Genomic DNA, 16,517 nt, shown 5'->3' with positions numbered 1-16,517 from the left:
GATAGTAAATCACAAAAATATAATTTGTGAGCTGTAAAGTATAGGATATTGATGTACCTGAGGTTGAAGTCAAAGGACAGTCTTTGAGAAAGGACATTTCTTCAGCTGTGGTGTGCAGCATGTGGGATCTTGGTTCCTTGACCATGCCCCCTGCATTGGAAGTGCAGTCTTAACTACTGAACCACCAGGAAAGTCCCCGAGACAGGACGTTTAAGCTGAGATCTAAGAGATGAGCACAACTGGACCAGGCAAAGAAACAACATAGGCAGAAATCCCTGAGATGACAAGAGAACTTGGTGGCAGCTCAGAGACCAGTGTGACTGGAGTCTTGAAACAAGGATGAGAACATCTAGGCAGAAAGCTGAGAGGTAAGGGCTAGGATTAGGCAGGGCTTTCCAGTACCAATGGGAAAATACTTTAAAAGTTTTTTGGAGTGAGGAGTAGACAAGATTTGATTTTTAAGTTATACCAGTCATTGGTATATGAAGAATGGTGAATTAGTAATAAGAAAGCAGGTTTAGGGAATTCCCGGAGGTCCAGTAGTTAGGACATGGTGCTCTCACTGCCGAGGGCCCAGGTTTGATCCCTGGTTGGAGAACTAAGATCCCACAAGCCATGCGACAAAAAAAGAAAAAGTAAGCAGGTTCAGATACTGAGAGGTGAGTGCAGCTTTCTGGGTAATAGGATGGTGGTTTATATTAGAGAAAAAGTTACTTTGGGTGGGGTAAAAGTACCAAAACTAAATCTTTAGTTGCTTAGTGATGTATCTTATCCACTTAGAAAGCTTGAGTTACCTCCCTGAGGTTCTGATAATTAGGAAGATGGAAATGAAAACCATGTCTTCAAATTAGAATTCAGTTCAGTCGCTCAGTAGTGTCCGACTCTTTGTGACCCCATGGACTGCAGCACACCAGGCCTCCCTGCCCATCACCAACTCCCAAAATAGTTTGATACATTATCTGGAATTGGAAAAAGGAGTTTGAGAGGAAATGGAGTTGTGTAATTTCTTTCATCTTTGCTTTTGGAAGTCTCCTTGCTTAGTTGTAGAGCAATACTTGTTCTTACCAAAGCAGGGATCAAGGAGGATGTAGGATGCCCCTACCCAGAGGTGTTGGTTTTGGTAAATCATGAAGGAATTTAGAAATTTCTAGTTTAATAATACTGCTCTTTACTCTCTCTAAGTGAAGCATTTGTTCATTTTAACAAAGACTGTAGAACTGGTACCTAGTTCTCCACTTTGCTACAAAGATTCTTCATACATCTTCCTAAAATTCACGTACCTATGTAAAGAACTATGAGGATCTAAATTCTACAGTATTTCCTTTTTTGGATTTAGGGTTTTAAAATCCTAAAGCTAGGTCTAATAAAAAAGCAAAAACAAACCCCAGTAAGTCTGAAAACTGCCTCTAAGGAAAAGTTTATTTTTCCTTCCTAGAGAGTTTCTGTAATCAATTTCATTCTTGCCCACAACAACCTCAACCCTTGGAAATAATTGAAAAATAAATAGGACACTGGAGCAGGAAAGCTTTCACAAGGAATCCCCAAAAGAAAATAGTACTGGGAAAGTGCTCCCGCTCAACTCACCCTAGACTGCCTGATTTTTATGTTATAGCAACTGTGATATTACAGAAACATCTGTTCCTGACATTTTCCAGCTATGTAAATAACCAGTGGGAAGAACAGATCTTAAGAAAAGGCTCATTAGTGAGGGAAAACAATAACAACAGAAAACCAGAACCAAACAACAATAAACCCCCCACAAACCCGCACAGGGATTTGTAATTAAATAGTATATAGGGTCCTATTATGCTAAAGTTGGAGTCCAGTGATTCCAAAGTTACATATGCAAAATGAAGAGTATGCATTTTTCTTCAAAGATCATCTGTGGCTTTAATTCTCAAAAAGTCCCTATGATCCAAAAAAAAAAAAAAAAAAAAGTTTAAGAACCAATGAAACAGTCATTTCATCCTGAGCTATTTTGATCACCATTCATTTCTTATAAAACTGAAGGGGTAAGTCACATCGGAATTAGTTATTTGTTCTTCTAAAGTGTTAGTCAGTGATTTGTTCAAATAAGCAATTCCATTACCCACTGAAACCAAAGTTCTGGCCTGAAGTTCAGACAAAGGGTAGAGTCAGCATGATGGGTAAGACCTCTTTCACATTCAAGCTTCAGTCTTTGAAAGAGTAGAAGTGAACCCAAATTAACAAAAACAGTTAAAAAGAAATGATACCAGTAGTCATAATATGCAGCAGTTGTGTCTTAAACCAGAAAGACATGTTTATGATCAGGCGAAGCATTTATAAAGGTAGCTTGTGTTTAAGAATATAACACTTTGGGAGACTGAAAGAGTTTCTCCTCTTTGGGTGAAACCTGCATAAGGCAATCACTTAGCAGGTGTTCTTGAGTAACTACTGCTGGCTTTTCATGATCTTTCCTCCAGTAGGAAACTATAATTGAGTCCAGAGTCAGATTTCACTGGGTCCAAGTGTAGAGTTGTTTCAAACTTGACCCTCATTTGTATTACTTGGATCGCTGCAGAAATATCTAGGGATCAAAGTGAATGTCTGGTGAAGTGTAAATGCAGAGGTGAAAGGTGTTGGATGTTTCAGATTTGGCTTTCTTACAGATCCTTGGAAGTTCATGTGTAGAGGGTCTGGTAATGTCGTTTGTAAACTTTTGTGTTGCCGTACTTCTGAAGGAGCTCTTGAGCCTGTTGCTGCATTTCCTGGGTCACAAAGCTAGGACATTGGGACCCAACGTGAAGCAGGATGAGGCAGCATTCCAGCACGTCTGGGAAAGGCCAGGTCTGAAAGATGACACGGGGATAAACAAGGAAGCATTTGCCAAAAAAAAGCTCTGTACACCTGCACAGAAGTCACTAGTGACTCAGCCTCTGCTACTGACATATCCCCGGCATGGCTGAGCCATTTCTCTCTTAAAACTCTTCATCAGTTACTCTAAGGAGAGATGATACTCAAAACTGGGATATCCTCAAACGATACAATCTTTTTCTAAGAAGAGCCCTACTCAAATGAATTTAAAACATGATGCTTCTGTTACTACTAGGGGTCACATTCAAATGTACCTATCCATTTGTAAACGATCAAATACATGGTACAATTTTACTTTACCTCCTAATAGATTTCTCTGAAGGCTGAGGTATAAAATTGCTTGGGATATCAATCACTCTATTCTCACAAAACATTATAGCTCACCAAAAGCAATTAAATCCTCAGTTTTTAAATATACAGAAATGTGTACAGAATTCAGATGACATTAAAGAATTTGGTGTAGTCAATTGATAATACAAAAAGTAATATTTTACCAAATGAACTGCTAATATATCTTACCTTAATACTCTCAGGAAGCTTAGCTATTCTCTCATTTGCCTCTGTAAGTCTTTTGGTTAATTCAGGCAAAGAAACTGGTTCATTTTTTTCTTCTTTACTAGTGATAATAAAAAAAGTTACAAGTCATATGTCTTGTTGCACATAACTTTTAAATCCATTATGTTGTAAATTACTTTTGTCACCTGGGTCTTTAACTCTCATCTTTAAAATACTAAGGCTAAGAGAAGGGAATTTAATGTGATGTGATATAAAGTTTTCAAAATGCGCTTTCGTTCCTGACCACTTTCCAAATTCCTGTTTCTTAGACACACAGCTCCAGGAAGAATTAAGGTTCTTCAGGGGATTCAACCTGTAGCCAAGTGCGGAGGGCCTGGATTTCTCTGGGTAATGGGTTGGACAGAGCAGGGGTCCCTACGCTCGGGGTGTATGGATGCACGTTTTTCTGGGAAGAGTGTCTTAAACTTCTCAAAGGGGCCCTCTGATCAAAGGTTGAGAGCTGTTGGTTAGAGAACTGTTTAATGTTTTTCTTATTACTAAGACCAAACGTATAGTGCTGCTTAAGAGTTTACCTCACTAGAGAAGTACTCAGAACTTTGACTCAAGATTTCAATTGTATTTTTAGAGCAACAAATGTAATTTTAATGTTTAAAAGTTAGTAATAATAGCTATTAATTTATTGACTATTAGTTAAGATATTTTAGGCCCTCTGCTGGCGGGACCATAAGGTAAAAGGTACTCAGCAATAACAGTTCATCTGTAACTGCTAATCACTGCAGATGGCACAGCCGAGTACCCTGTGCCAATACAGAGGGGCTCTAAGGTGATCAGTGACCATCTACCTGGCCCTTATTTTCAAAAGATGTGATTAGGACACTGCAGCAATCTGATCATTTGGGATGTTTTACAGTTTGGTGTGTAATTCTATATACTACCCTTTTTTGTGTGTTTTTTGCGGATAGTACTGAAAAATTAAAAAACAATGGTTTTGGGGAATTTCCTGGCAGTCCAGTGTTTAGGACTCTGTGTTATCACTGCTGAGGGCGCAGACTGAATCCCTGGTCAGGGAACTAAAATTCCACAAGCCAGGGAGGGTGGCCAAAAGAAGAAAAACAGTGGTTTTCATTAATGATGTAATGTTGCAACTCCCTATTTTACATGACTGATTTTTTGGGAATCTTGCCCAAAAGGGTTTCATTGTACTATTTTATTAACAATATTTGTGATTTTGCTTGTCAAAACAAGCAAGGATAGGGTTGGTACTGCATTTATGGATAAGGGAACTAAAGCTCAAGAGACATTAAGACTCCTGAGGTCACTGAGCAGGACCAGGACTGGACCCCCATGTCTGACCCCAAAGCCTGTGCCTTAATGACTGCTCTGTCGGGCTTCCAAGTGACCCGACCAGTCTCACCAAGTACCATGTGAGAGTCCAGCAGGGGATTTTAGTTCCACAACGTACTGAATCAGTACTTACCACTGGTTCTGAGGATGAGAGAGGGACTCTCCTTCCTGTTCAGGTTCATTCTTATCAGGCCCGTTTGCTGTGGATTTACAGAGTTGACTCTTCTGGTGTTGGCGGATCATTTCTGCCAAGGTCTCTTGGACTTCAGCAACAGTTCTCTGTGCATTTTGGAGGTCAGCATGCTTTTCTGACAAGAGCTCCTTACAAGCGTTCTGCATTTGCTCACCTTCTTCTATAAGTCTCACATCTAGTTCTGGAGTCCTGCTTGGCTCTGGCTGGGAAGCTTTGGGGTCAGTTTCTTCAGGGCTGACACTGTCAACCTCTTGGCTCTGTTCAGTAGAGGTTTTACTTCTGTGAGCAGCTCTGACCCAGACACTGGACTCAGGGCAAGGCCCAGAGAGAGACCACCAGAATTCATATAGACGTCCGTAAATAAAAAAGGCCTTCAGACTTTTGAAAGCTGGTGTGGTGGGAGACTGATGATTACCCAGTTTGTCTCTTAGGTGGTCACAGCCTAGAAGAGAAGAAAAGGATTTAGGGTTGTTTATTTCTTTGTCTGCCAGAAATCTGATTTCATGCCCACATGTTCCCTGTAACCCAAGAGGCCAGCCAGATCCCAAGAAAAAGAACGGCAGTGATCCGTGGGACCGCATGCTTTCCACCAAAAGTCAGCCAGAGCTTCTGGCCTAAGACAGTGTCCTCATTGCTCCAAGCCATTTAAAGCATGACAGAAACAAGGAAAATAAAGGAAAACAGCTCAGTTACGCTAACTACCTCTTAGGATTTTGGGTAAGAGAATTCAAACTTTCTACTAAGTGACACAATGGCTCATCTATGTCTTTCAATAACCTATGTACTCCTGCTGCCACACCACTGGCAGTGGTTATATCATCCTTCAGTGGGTGTGCCCCCAGTGGGGCCGGGGTTCCTTTACCCTGCGGAAGAAAGGCTGAGTGCACTTCCTGCATGATGGTGAAGTTTCCTGAGTCGTAGCTCCGGATCACAGCCCGAAGCAGTCCTTCCACAGCTGCGTCCCAGGAGCCCGCTTCCTGGCTTAGCACTGCCAAGGTCAGGTCATGGCAAATGTGGAGCAGGAGCTGGAGAGAAGAGCCAGAGTCTCAGGTAAACATCTTTGCACAGCAAGCACTGGGATGACACCAGAAATGCTCCCATTTACAGCATTTGGGAAGTACACACAGTTCACATTTAAGAAAAATCCTCCTATCCCCACCACCCATTTTTGCTTCCTCATTGGAAATATTCATATTTAGTTGCACAGCAATATACAGTCTAGTTTTAAAGTCTGTTCAGGCTAAGAAAATGCCTTGATATTTGCATTTAATTAAAACAAAAAGTTTTAATTAAACTTTTTCTGGAACTAAAAGCTTTATAATTAAAATCTGGAGTGTAATTAAGAAAATTTTCAATTTTAAGTGTGCAATTTGATGAGTTCTGACAAACATATGTATATATACATACATTTAGTATAACCACCACCAAAATCAAGACATAGGATATGATATTTTCACTTTAAACCCCTTTGCAGTCAACTCCCCTCTCCTCATCCCTTGGCAACCTCTGATCTAGTTTTTGCCAGTATCATTTTGTCTTTTCTAGAATTCATATGAATGGAACAGTAGAGTCTGTAGTCTTTTGTGACTTGATTCTTTGACTTATCATAGTGCTTTCAAGATTCACTGATATTCTTTTTGCATTTGTAATTTGTTCCTTTTTGTTATTGTATAGTTTTCCACTATGTGGAAATACTGTAGTTTGTATACCCATCTGCCAACTGATGGACATTTGGGTTGTTTCTGTTTGGCTATATGAACCAATCTGCTATGAACGTTTCTGTACTAGACTGTGCAGACACCTGAGTTCACTTCTTTTGGCGAAATATCTAAGCAGTGGGTTGCTCGGTCATCGTGCATATATGTTTAATTATAAGGAACAGCCACAGTTTTCCAAAGTGCTATACTACTTGAGAACATCTCGTTCCTCAAAAATATAATAGTGTTTCTCATTTAAAAAAGTGGATAAACTGAGATGTTTTCATAGCATGAGTAGAGCAGCTGTAATGAATTGATTTGATCTCTTCCTATCAATACGGACAGATTTTATAAACAACGGTCACATAAGCAAGCCACAAAATAACACGTGGTCTGATGCAGGGGCTAAAATGTTGGTGAGCTAGGGCAGGGGAATGGGACTGGGCAAGGGAACACTGAGGGACTTTGACTTGGTTGTATTTCTTTAACTAAAAGCACAATAGACAAAACCAAACCAAAAGACTCTGTGAGCAAAAATGACAGAATATGAATCTGTTAATTCCAATTGATGGGTACTTATTATCTGCTTTTTTTGGTTGTTGTTGTTTTCAGACTGTTTTATTTTTTCATTTAGAAGGGAATGCTGGTTGAAGACTTAACTTCAGAGATAAAGGGCTCTAATTACCCTGAAGGGATCTTTCCACTTTCCTGGCCCTGGCTTAGTCTTTTCTGAAATGCAAACTGGCATTCTACATGTTTCCTTATTATACTAGACAGGGGTTAGAGAAGTCCTACTACTGAGTGACTAATATCAGAAGCTCAAGCAGAAGGCATACCTGTTTGGAGGGAGTGTTACTTGTAGCAGATGGGTATTTGATCTTTTGCAGCTGCTGAAATGCTGCCTGGTACTGCTCTGGGGAGTTGAGGCTGAAGGTGCTCTTCCATACCGCAGTCACCCTCTCCACAAAGGACCCTTCGCTGTCTGTGGGCCAAGCATTGTAAGAAAAGGAACTTTTGCCCTCAGAGAGCTGCTTTTCCTCCAGGTGCTTGGACAGTAGCTCAAGAAGGCAAAACACCAATCTCTGACCCTGGAACCCAAAAACAAAGGAGAGGAACTGTTACACAGGGAAGTGCTCCACTATCTAGGACTTCCCCCGTCTCTCAGATTCTCCCCCTCTGTATCTGCAGCAACCATACCCCCTCAGTAGGCTGCCAACCCGATGTGAGTCTTGTGTGCGGGGGTGGAAGGGAGGGAGAAGGTGATCTAATAGATGATTTTTCTAGGATCTTTGGGATCCTAGCCTTTTTGGGAATTCCTATCCACAGTTCTTGGAGCTCAAGCAACCATATTTTATAACATGAAACCCTAACTATAGCCCTACTCACTGATATTTAAGCCACATATGGGCCAGCCACTTAAGATTTGTGGCCAGTGTGAGAAAAGATGGGCTGGACTCATCTAGATCCTTCCTCCGCCCAGACTTCAGATGAAAGAATACAAAAGTTAAAGCATCATGGGCAGAAGTGCTGGAGCAGACAAGCTGTGTGGGTCTGAGACCTGGGGCAGTAGTCAGGGGCTACATCCAAGTAGGTTTAACAGAGGGAACCAACTGGAACAGAACAGAACACAGACAAAAGGCCTAGTCTTCTTGCTTTGTTAAGGATAGTAAGAGGAAAAAAAAAGAAGTGCTAAATAACCATTCTGGAAACTTTTTTTTGTTGTGGTGGTGGATAAAGTAGTCTCTCTCTGTTTGGTCTCTCTGCAAACAACGTGCCATGTGATACTATCTTTGAAGATGTTCCACCTTTGCCTCCGCGTTTATTCTGCACTTCCCAGAAAGCTACCTCCTCACCTAGTGTTTTTCCTGGGCTTTGGACATTCAGCTAGGAACTGTCGTTTGGCCAAGTTATTCTCCTGAAAGGACAGAGGAACTAAAAAAGTTCATAAAATATCTGACAAGCAAAATTCTCTAAAATGAATCAAATGTTTACATGTTTTCAAAACTCATTTTTGCTAAGGCTTTTAAGATCATCACAGTGTTGATATATCGAAAAAGACAATGTTGATACGTCGAAAAAGAGATATATTGAAAAAGTTATTGATTTTTTAGCCAGATGGGAACAAAAGCTTTAATGGAAAAAAATGTTTTTTAAATTTGGCTGCGTCAGGTCTTAGTTGTGGTTACACAGGATCTTTCGTGGCACGTGGACTCTCTAGTTGTGGTGCGCAGACTCAGTACTTGTGGCACACAAGCTTAGATGCTCTGTGGCATGTGGGATCTGAGTTCTCTGACCAGGCATAGAACACACATATGCTGCATTGCAAGGTGGATTCTTGATCACTGGACCACTAGGGACGTCCCTAACAGAATGTTTTGATTTTACCCAAATTCACTATGGCATGCAGCTGAGGAGGGCTCCTACAGGCAGAGCATGGTGATTTCTGTTAAAGCTGATCCATCTCCCTCTTCAAAGCAGACCCTCTCCCTCTTCATTTTTGTGCTGATGACATCAATGAAGAAAGCACAGGGGCTGAGCTGACTAAAGGCTATTCAACTGCTAAGCAATCAGAATCACTGTCGATAACCACACTATCTCTTAACTCTGAATATGGCAACTGCAAGCCCTGGGGTACTTAGATGGGATAGTATGGCCAGGGCTTGCTGGATACTTCTAAGAATACATGCCAGATTGGTTCAGCTTGTGTACTTGGAATGTGACTGGAGAGGATCTGGGGCTCCCTCCTAAAAGCAGGAGAGGCAAAAAGACTGACCTTCAGACTTGTGTGGAGCTGCAAGGCCTCCTGGGCTCCCACCCAGTTCCGGGCCAGAAGCAGTTCCTGGGCACATCTTAGAGCCAGGGAAGCCGACAACTCGTTCTCTCCCACGATGGAGGCCAACTCTGCTGCTGTCCTAAGTGATGCCGCATCCCCCTTTTTGGCCAAAACTTTGGCTGCATCATAAGCTGAAGTGGCCCCTAAATAGCTAAGATACAAAAGAAAAATCAAACATAAAAAGACTGCCTCCTCCTGCTCCCCAGAGGGTCGAATCACTTCTCTCTGTCCACTCTGACCTGCATGGCTTCCTGTGGTCCTAGCTGTGTCACTGCCTGTGGCTCTCCCTGTGAAGGCTGAGGCTAGCACGGCAGAGAAACAGAGGCAGCATCGTGGAGGTTAAGGACATGAAGGAACCGCAGCAGTTGCTGAGTTGAACCCAAGTAAAAGAGTCATTCCCTCCCCTTTTCCAAATTTAATGATGCAAGACATCCCTGAAGAAAGGAGTAACTTCTGAATCCGCTACTAGGATTTCTTGAATAGTTATGGTGACTTATGTCAATACCAAGTAGGTAGACCTTGCTGAATCTTGATGAAGCTGGGTTTAATACACACATGCTTTTTAATTTGCTAGTCACTTCACCCCCACCTCTACGCTTACTTCCGCTCTTGTCCTGCTCTTTGCAGCTCTTCTCTGTCTGGGTGCGCTCAGACTTACCATTTTGCTGCTAAGGCATAGTGGCCGTCCTTTTCTAGGACGGTTCCCCAGCTGAGGTACAGGTCTTTTATGATTGGGTCCTCTGGGCGCAGGCGGGCCTTGGCAATTGCAATAGCTTCCCTAGAGGCAAGAAGAGGTAATGAGCCAATCTGAAAAAAGCTCTAGGAGCGGGTTGCAAGATAGGCTACGCCTTCTCTGTTGTCTGTCTTAATCCAACTTCCCATAAAACAACTGTATTTCTGCATTTCAGGGCAAGTTAGAAAGCGCAAGCTGCGCTTTTCACCTGTTCTTCACCTAGGTCAGCAATACTTAAAGTGTAGCCTGTGAATTCCTGGGAGTACCCAAGGCCCTTTCATGGGGTTCATGAGGTCAAGACTATTTTCATAATAATGTCAAGATTATTTGCCTTTTCTTACTGTGTTGACATTTGTACTGATGATGCAAAAGCAATGGTGGGTACACTGCTGGCACCCAGAGCAAGGATCCAGGAGGTAGTGGCTCTTGTTTTTTTTTTTTCAATAAAGGTAAACTTCTGGAAAAATTATTAATTTCACTAAACGTCAGGTTAATATTGAGGGAACCTCATTACTTCTCATTACTTCTTGAAAGAATGACTAACATACAAACGATAGTTACTTAGCGTTGAGTATCTGGCAGATGTTTTCTCAAGAATGATCAAAGTAAGCATATCATTTCATGGAAACCAACCAAAACAGTATTGTTGCCAGTGATAAAATCTGAGCTTTCAGGTGAAAATTAGAGTTTTAGGAATCTTGTCTCTCTCACTGGGAACCTGACAGCTTCCCCAAAGTTAAAAAGACTTTTCTGATGAAGTAAGGAATGTCATTTTTTTATATATATATTTTAATGAAACGTGTTAACATTTGGAGGATCTGTGTAACTCACTGAACTACTGTTTTCCAAATGACATACAACTTATGGTTTGCATTCAACCTAAAGTTGTGGCTGGAGTCAGTGTTTTAGACTAAAGTGATTTAGAGCAATATTAAGAAGACCTCTATTTCCAGCCATGATGGGGTGATAACTAAGACCATATGTATTCTCCTGTCACAAAATTAAAACACTGGAGAAAATAGGTACAAAACAAGTGTTTGCAAACACTGGACACGAAGCAGCACAGGACTGTCATCCTGGAGAAAAGAAAGCATGCTGTGAGCTCAACCCTGGCGCTGGCCCTGGCCCTGGCTTTCTGCCTAAAACCATCTTCCCAGAAGAAACTCCAGCAGAGCCTTCACAGTTAGGGCTGAATGGAGACGAAGCAGTTGGAATTTGTGGGGCAGGACAGTAAGAAGCAAGAAGCTGTTCAGAGAAAGAGCTCCACAGTGGTGCTTATGGATAGTGTTGAGTCTCTGCTTTAAACACAAAGCTGTACATGGAGGAAAGGCCTTAAGGCTGGACAAAGAATAATCAGGGAGCCATAAGCTGACTAATTCCCAGGGCTCATTCAGGGCAGGAGACGTATATACAAGTTTTGACCACCCTGACATCTAGTTCTGATTTGTTGAATTACACAATGCATTTCGTAAAGATACTAGAAGGTAGGAGGGCAAACTAATTCTAGTGTATGGATTTTTCTGCACCTGTCCTAAGAAAGCTTAAAAACAGCCATGAGAAGATCAAGCTGATCTACAGGGAACTTGACTGCTTGCCAAAAGTGTCCAGCAGGCTCTAAAGGAAGACAACAAATCAGAAGAGGATAAAGAAACAGAAAGTCTCATCAAAGCCATATGAAATGGCTGAAAAATCAGTGGTGGATAAAGTCCGACAAACAGGAAAAAAAAAATCAACAGTGCAAGCCAAGAAAAAATGGAATGATATCTGTGATGCACAGAAAGACAAAACCTTAGAAACCTAGAAGTCTACACCCACTGAAAGATTCTTTAAAATAATGGCAAAATTAAAGACTTTTACAGACAAACAAAAGTTGATGGAGTATGTCACCAGTGGAATCACACTAGAAAAAAAATGTTGGCGTTCATCAGGTGAAGAAGGAATTGATAACAACTGGAAATCTGGATCTACATTAAGAGGATGGAAGATGTTGGGAATAAGTATATGGGCAAAAATAAGAAAATGTTTAAAAACTTAAAGAGACAACTCATTGTTTAAAGCAAAAATTCTAACATTGTAATGTGGGGTTATAACATGTACATAGTATGTCAAATATACGACAGCAACAGTGGAATGCATAGGAAGAAAAGTGTGACGCATGCAAGAACTGGTACAATGTTATTGGAGGTAAACTGATAAATTAGAAATGCTCATCACAAATCCTAAAGCAACCATTAAGAAAATAAAGGATTATAGCTGAGAAGCCAGTATTAGAGATAAAGTCCAAAAGAAAGGAGGAAAAAAAAATAGCAAAATGGTAGACTTAACTCAGTCATACCAATATTTACATTAAAACACCACAATTAAAAGGCAGAGATTGTCAGACTAGACAAAAAAACAAAACCCAGTTGTATGCTGTGTATAAGAAATATTTTGGGAACCTCCCTGGTGGTCCAGTGGCTTAGACTCTGAGCTCCCAATGCAGGGGGCTAGGGTCCGATCCCTGGTCAGGGAACTAGATCCCACGTGCAGCAACTAAGAGTCTTAGTTGTCAAATAAATAAAAATAAATACTAGCAAAAATTTTAAAATAAGACATATTTTGTTGCTTTTGTTTTCTGTACTTACATATGTATTGCAGTGAAACAATATTAACTTGAACAGCATCAGTCTCAGAGTGGTTACTGCTAGAGAAGGGATGAGGACAGAACTGGGGAAAGGCAATTCAGCCAAGTCTGGAATACTATACTTCTTCCTTCCCAGGTTAAACAATTTCCTCTTTTAATAATTCATTAAGTTCATTTGTATCATGCTGTTTTCTCTATTTGTGATACTTTATAAAGAAATTTAAAAAAAGATCAGTGGCAAATATTGCTGAGAGTTAACATTTTGTTAAGTATAGGTGGTGGATGTGTTGATCTTGTTAAGCTAGTGAACATATTTGTATACATTTGAGATGTTTAATTACAGGAAAGGTTTTATGGTGGTTGTCAAGAAATAGAACTGTTATATAGGTTAATTTCATATCACATCCAACTGTTAGTTCAACTGTTGGGTCATACAGACCTGTAGAAATGGTTTGACTTGAGCAGCTCCACAGCTTCATACACTTTGTGGATAGAAAGCAGGTGAGAGGCAGCCTTGACATACTGGTCCTGAAAACACAGTTGTTTGGCAAAAGCCTCCACGGCCCATACCCACACATGGTAACCGGCTTTAGGAAGAAAAAGGAAAATGCTTGTTGTTAGTCACTGCATTAAGCAGAACATTTAGATAGTAATTAAGTTGCTGTTATGATCATTTGTTTCATCTATCTCTCCCCATCCCTATACCTTGAAATGTAAACTGTTTCTTTGATTATGTAATACATAAAAAAATAGTACAACATTCAAATGTGCAAGAGTATGGAAGTCAGATAGTGCTTACCCTTGTTTGGGTGTATGCAGACTGAGTGAAAAAGTGCATGAGAGAAGCTTCTAGGTGCTGATAATGTTATATTTCTTGATACAGATGCTAGTTAACAAGGGTGTATTCAGTTAGTGAAATTCAGGTACATTCATGACCTGGGTACTTCTCTCCCTCTCTCTTTTGCATACCTGAATAAAAAGCTAAAAAATGCGGCCTGGCATAAAAAATTTCCTTTTTATCCTGGAGCCCTCCTACCCAGACTTGTCCAAATTCCTTTCCCTAGAGACAACTATTATTACTGGTTTCTTTTGAAACCTTTGGCAACAGTCTATGAATATACAACCACACATGTATAAATGCCAGAGTATGACAGACATCGAGGTTCTTGTGATCTTTGCTGTTACAGATACTGCTGCAATCACAGTCCATGTTATCTTTCATTTTGCATGTGTAGGTACAGTTAAATTCCTACAGTTAGAACTGCTGAGCCAAAGGGTATGTGGATTTTAAACCTAATCATCATACTTGGCCAAACTGTCTTTCAAGACAATGTCTATCTTTAGTGGATGTACCCTACAGCTTTTGTGGTAAAGAACATACCAACTGGTGCCATAGCCACGAGATTGTCTGTCAGCTCCCCTCTTTCTGCTGCAGTCTGCAGAACACCTTTTAGATCTCCTTTCCAAAGCATGAGCTGGTGAAATAACTCAGGGTGGCCATTGTCCAAGTGACTTTTTCCTGTTTGGAGGATAAATAATATTTGGAAGATGTTTCAGAAACATTTGTCTGTATTGTCTTCTAGAAAAAGAAAGGCAGGATGAAAGAGAGGAATAAATTTCTAGAATACGTAGTCACTCGCTAATGGGTCAGTCCCTTCCCAGGAGTGTTTGTAGTGGGGCCTGACGCCCACTCAGCCATCTGTCCACCCAGCCACTTTCACTTGTACTCAGTCACTCGGAATGAACACTAAAGTTTAGGGTCCTATGATAGATGTGAGCAAGGGGTGTCTGAACTTGCAAACAGAATTCGAAGCCTAGTTAGCTGACACGTAAAACTAGTCATTACATGCCACAAGATGGGAGCCATTAAAGGCTTACATACAGAGTGTTAGGAAAGCATAAAGATAGACAGGATTGTGTTGATTGGACTTGCCTCACCTTCAACCTCAATCATTCTGTACAGGGTAGCCCTGTCTGTGAAAAGCCCCAGGTGAAATTTTTCCTCAAGATCAGTAGACACATCCTCATTTGGCTCTGCTAATTCAAAAAGACAAAAATTCAGATGAAAATGATTTAATACATTACTATTGTCTGTTCAGTTAATTCTGATTCTACGTCTGTAATGCCCATTTCAGATTCTGAGAGAGTCCTGTGCTCCTGTGTACCCTAACAGAGACCCCTACTGATAGCAAAATATGAAAATACTTCAGGCTTTTTAGGCTCAGTCTTGGCAAAATCCAGTAAGACAGTTTAGTTTGAAGTTTGCTCAAAGAAAGATTTGGGGGTGGGGAGGAAGAAGGAATGTTAAGCCAACCGCAAATTCAGTGTATTTATGCAGTAAAAAAAAAAAGACCAAAAAAACTAACAAGCAAAGTCTGTAATGTAAACTAGGATCTTCCACAGAGGGATTCAATATAGATTGTTTTTGAAAAAGGCAACTGAATGATAATAAGAGTGGCTTCAGGGGAGAAATGGAATGGTGGGGTGAGGGATGGGAGGGAGACTGTTTGAATTTCATTTTATCATGTGCATCCCTTTTCAACACATAAAATTCAAAATTAAAAAGAAAAAGTTGCTGTAATGTCAGAATAACGCACGTTAGTGAGGACATTGAAAAGTTAAAACCAAAAAACCTATAAACAAAAATTTCCATCAAAAAATTTTAAAGGAACTGCCATATTAAGGGTATATTTCCAATAAACAAATGATGTTCTTTTCTACGTGTACATGCTGTTTACTGGGGAGAAACAGTTGATGGAACTGACTGACACCGAGATATTTCCACCATTATACCAATTCCAGCACACAGATGGCTGGCAACAACCTGACAACAGAAAAGCAGAGCATTATGTCTCCAAGGCACTGGGGAATGTTGATAGCGGTCAGAGTGCAGAGCCACAGCAGGCTTGATGCAGAAACACAATAATTTTGGACATCTGTTGACTCATCCATTCAACATCCAAAAAAGCACTTATGTGCCAGTTCCCAGAAGACTACGGATGGGCCAGGGAAGTTTATTTCTATACCTTTGGAGTGTTTGGCGGTGGCTAATACCAAACAGTCCTGATGAAGCTCCTCTTTGGATCTGTGGTCCAGACTTGTACTCAGTGGAAGCATGGAACGAGCTTTTCGCTTCTTGATTAAGGCTTCTGAAATGTAATACAAGTACAGACCATCTGAAGAAGAACTGATTACAAACCCCAAACAATGCATGTCCACTGTGTATGCAACCTACTCGAGGAATACTGCTGAGCAGAGAACGTTCCCACTCTTAGAAGGAAGCTGTCAAATTAAATTATTAGCAGCTGGGGGTAGTGCTTTCAACACACACAGAGTCCCTGTGAAGGCTCTGAACCAACATCAACAACTACAAAATGACAGTTCTTCCAAGTACTAAAAAAATGACCCCAAATCAAAACATAAATATTTAAAACCTAAAATAAAACCAAAAAACCATACTCTGTTGAGTTTTCATTTGCATGTAATGAGGATGCTTTAACAAATTATTTTAGTTATTAGATACCAACCTGGCTTCTCTTTAGGTACCTCCTTTTTCAGTAAAGTGACTTTGTTATTAATGGTGCTTTTTGACTTTTCAAAACCTAAGGCTGCTGGAGTGCAGATAATTGGTTCTTTAGAAACTACATCATGGGGAGAAAGAAAAAAGTTTGGATGAGAACAATGTAGAATCTAGTTCTTTTTAAAAATTAAGAGCTATCCCAGTCTTTACAGTGTGATTTTAT

At 40.6% G+C, this 16,517-nt stretch overlaps 1 protein-coding gene across 2 annotated transcripts in view; it reads right to left on the bottom strand.

The window, feature by feature from the left end:
* Nucleotides 1–1,392: 1,392 nt before the first annotated feature.
* The window catches only part of GEMIN5 (gem nuclear organelle associated protein 5), a 37,672-nt gene continuing 22,547 nt past the window's right edge, over nt 1,393–16,517 (bottom strand). The window contains exons 17-28 of one of the 2 annotated variants that reach the window (XM_040241457.1): nt 16,302–16,415; nt 15,801–15,923; nt 14,713–14,811; nt 14,156–14,293; nt 13,214–13,361; nt 10,077–10,196; nt 9,359–9,569; nt 7,422–7,673; nt 5,751–5,913; nt 4,829–5,330; nt 3,355–3,451; nt 1,393–2,810 (exon numbers count right to left, since the gene is read on the bottom strand). In XM_040241457.1, the coding sequence (XP_040097391.1) occupies nt 2,643–2,810; nt 3,355–3,451; nt 4,829–5,330; nt 5,751–5,913; nt 7,422–7,673; nt 9,359–9,569; nt 10,077–10,196; nt 13,214–13,361; nt 14,156–14,293; nt 14,713–14,811; nt 15,801–15,923; nt 16,302–16,415 (2,135 nt within the window). In that variant the 3' untranslated portion in view covers nt 1,393–2,642. The remainder of the gene's footprint in view (nt 2,811–3,354; nt 3,452–4,828; nt 5,331–5,750; nt 5,914–7,421; nt 7,674–9,358; nt 9,570–10,076; nt 10,197–13,213; nt 13,362–14,155; nt 14,294–14,712; nt 14,812–15,800; nt 15,924–16,301; nt 16,416–16,517) is intronic. The other variant, XM_040241458.1, reaches the window with a different exon arrangement.

Source organism: Oryx dammah, unplaced genomic scaffold, assembly GCF_014754425.2.
Source record: "Oryx dammah isolate SB20612 unplaced genomic scaffold, SCBI_Odam_1.1 HiC_scaffold_5, whole genome shotgun sequence".
Taxonomy (NCBI): domain Eukaryota; kingdom Metazoa; phylum Chordata; class Mammalia; order Artiodactyla; family Bovidae; genus Oryx; species Oryx dammah.
This window is presented reverse-complemented; position numbering and strand designations above follow the sequence as displayed.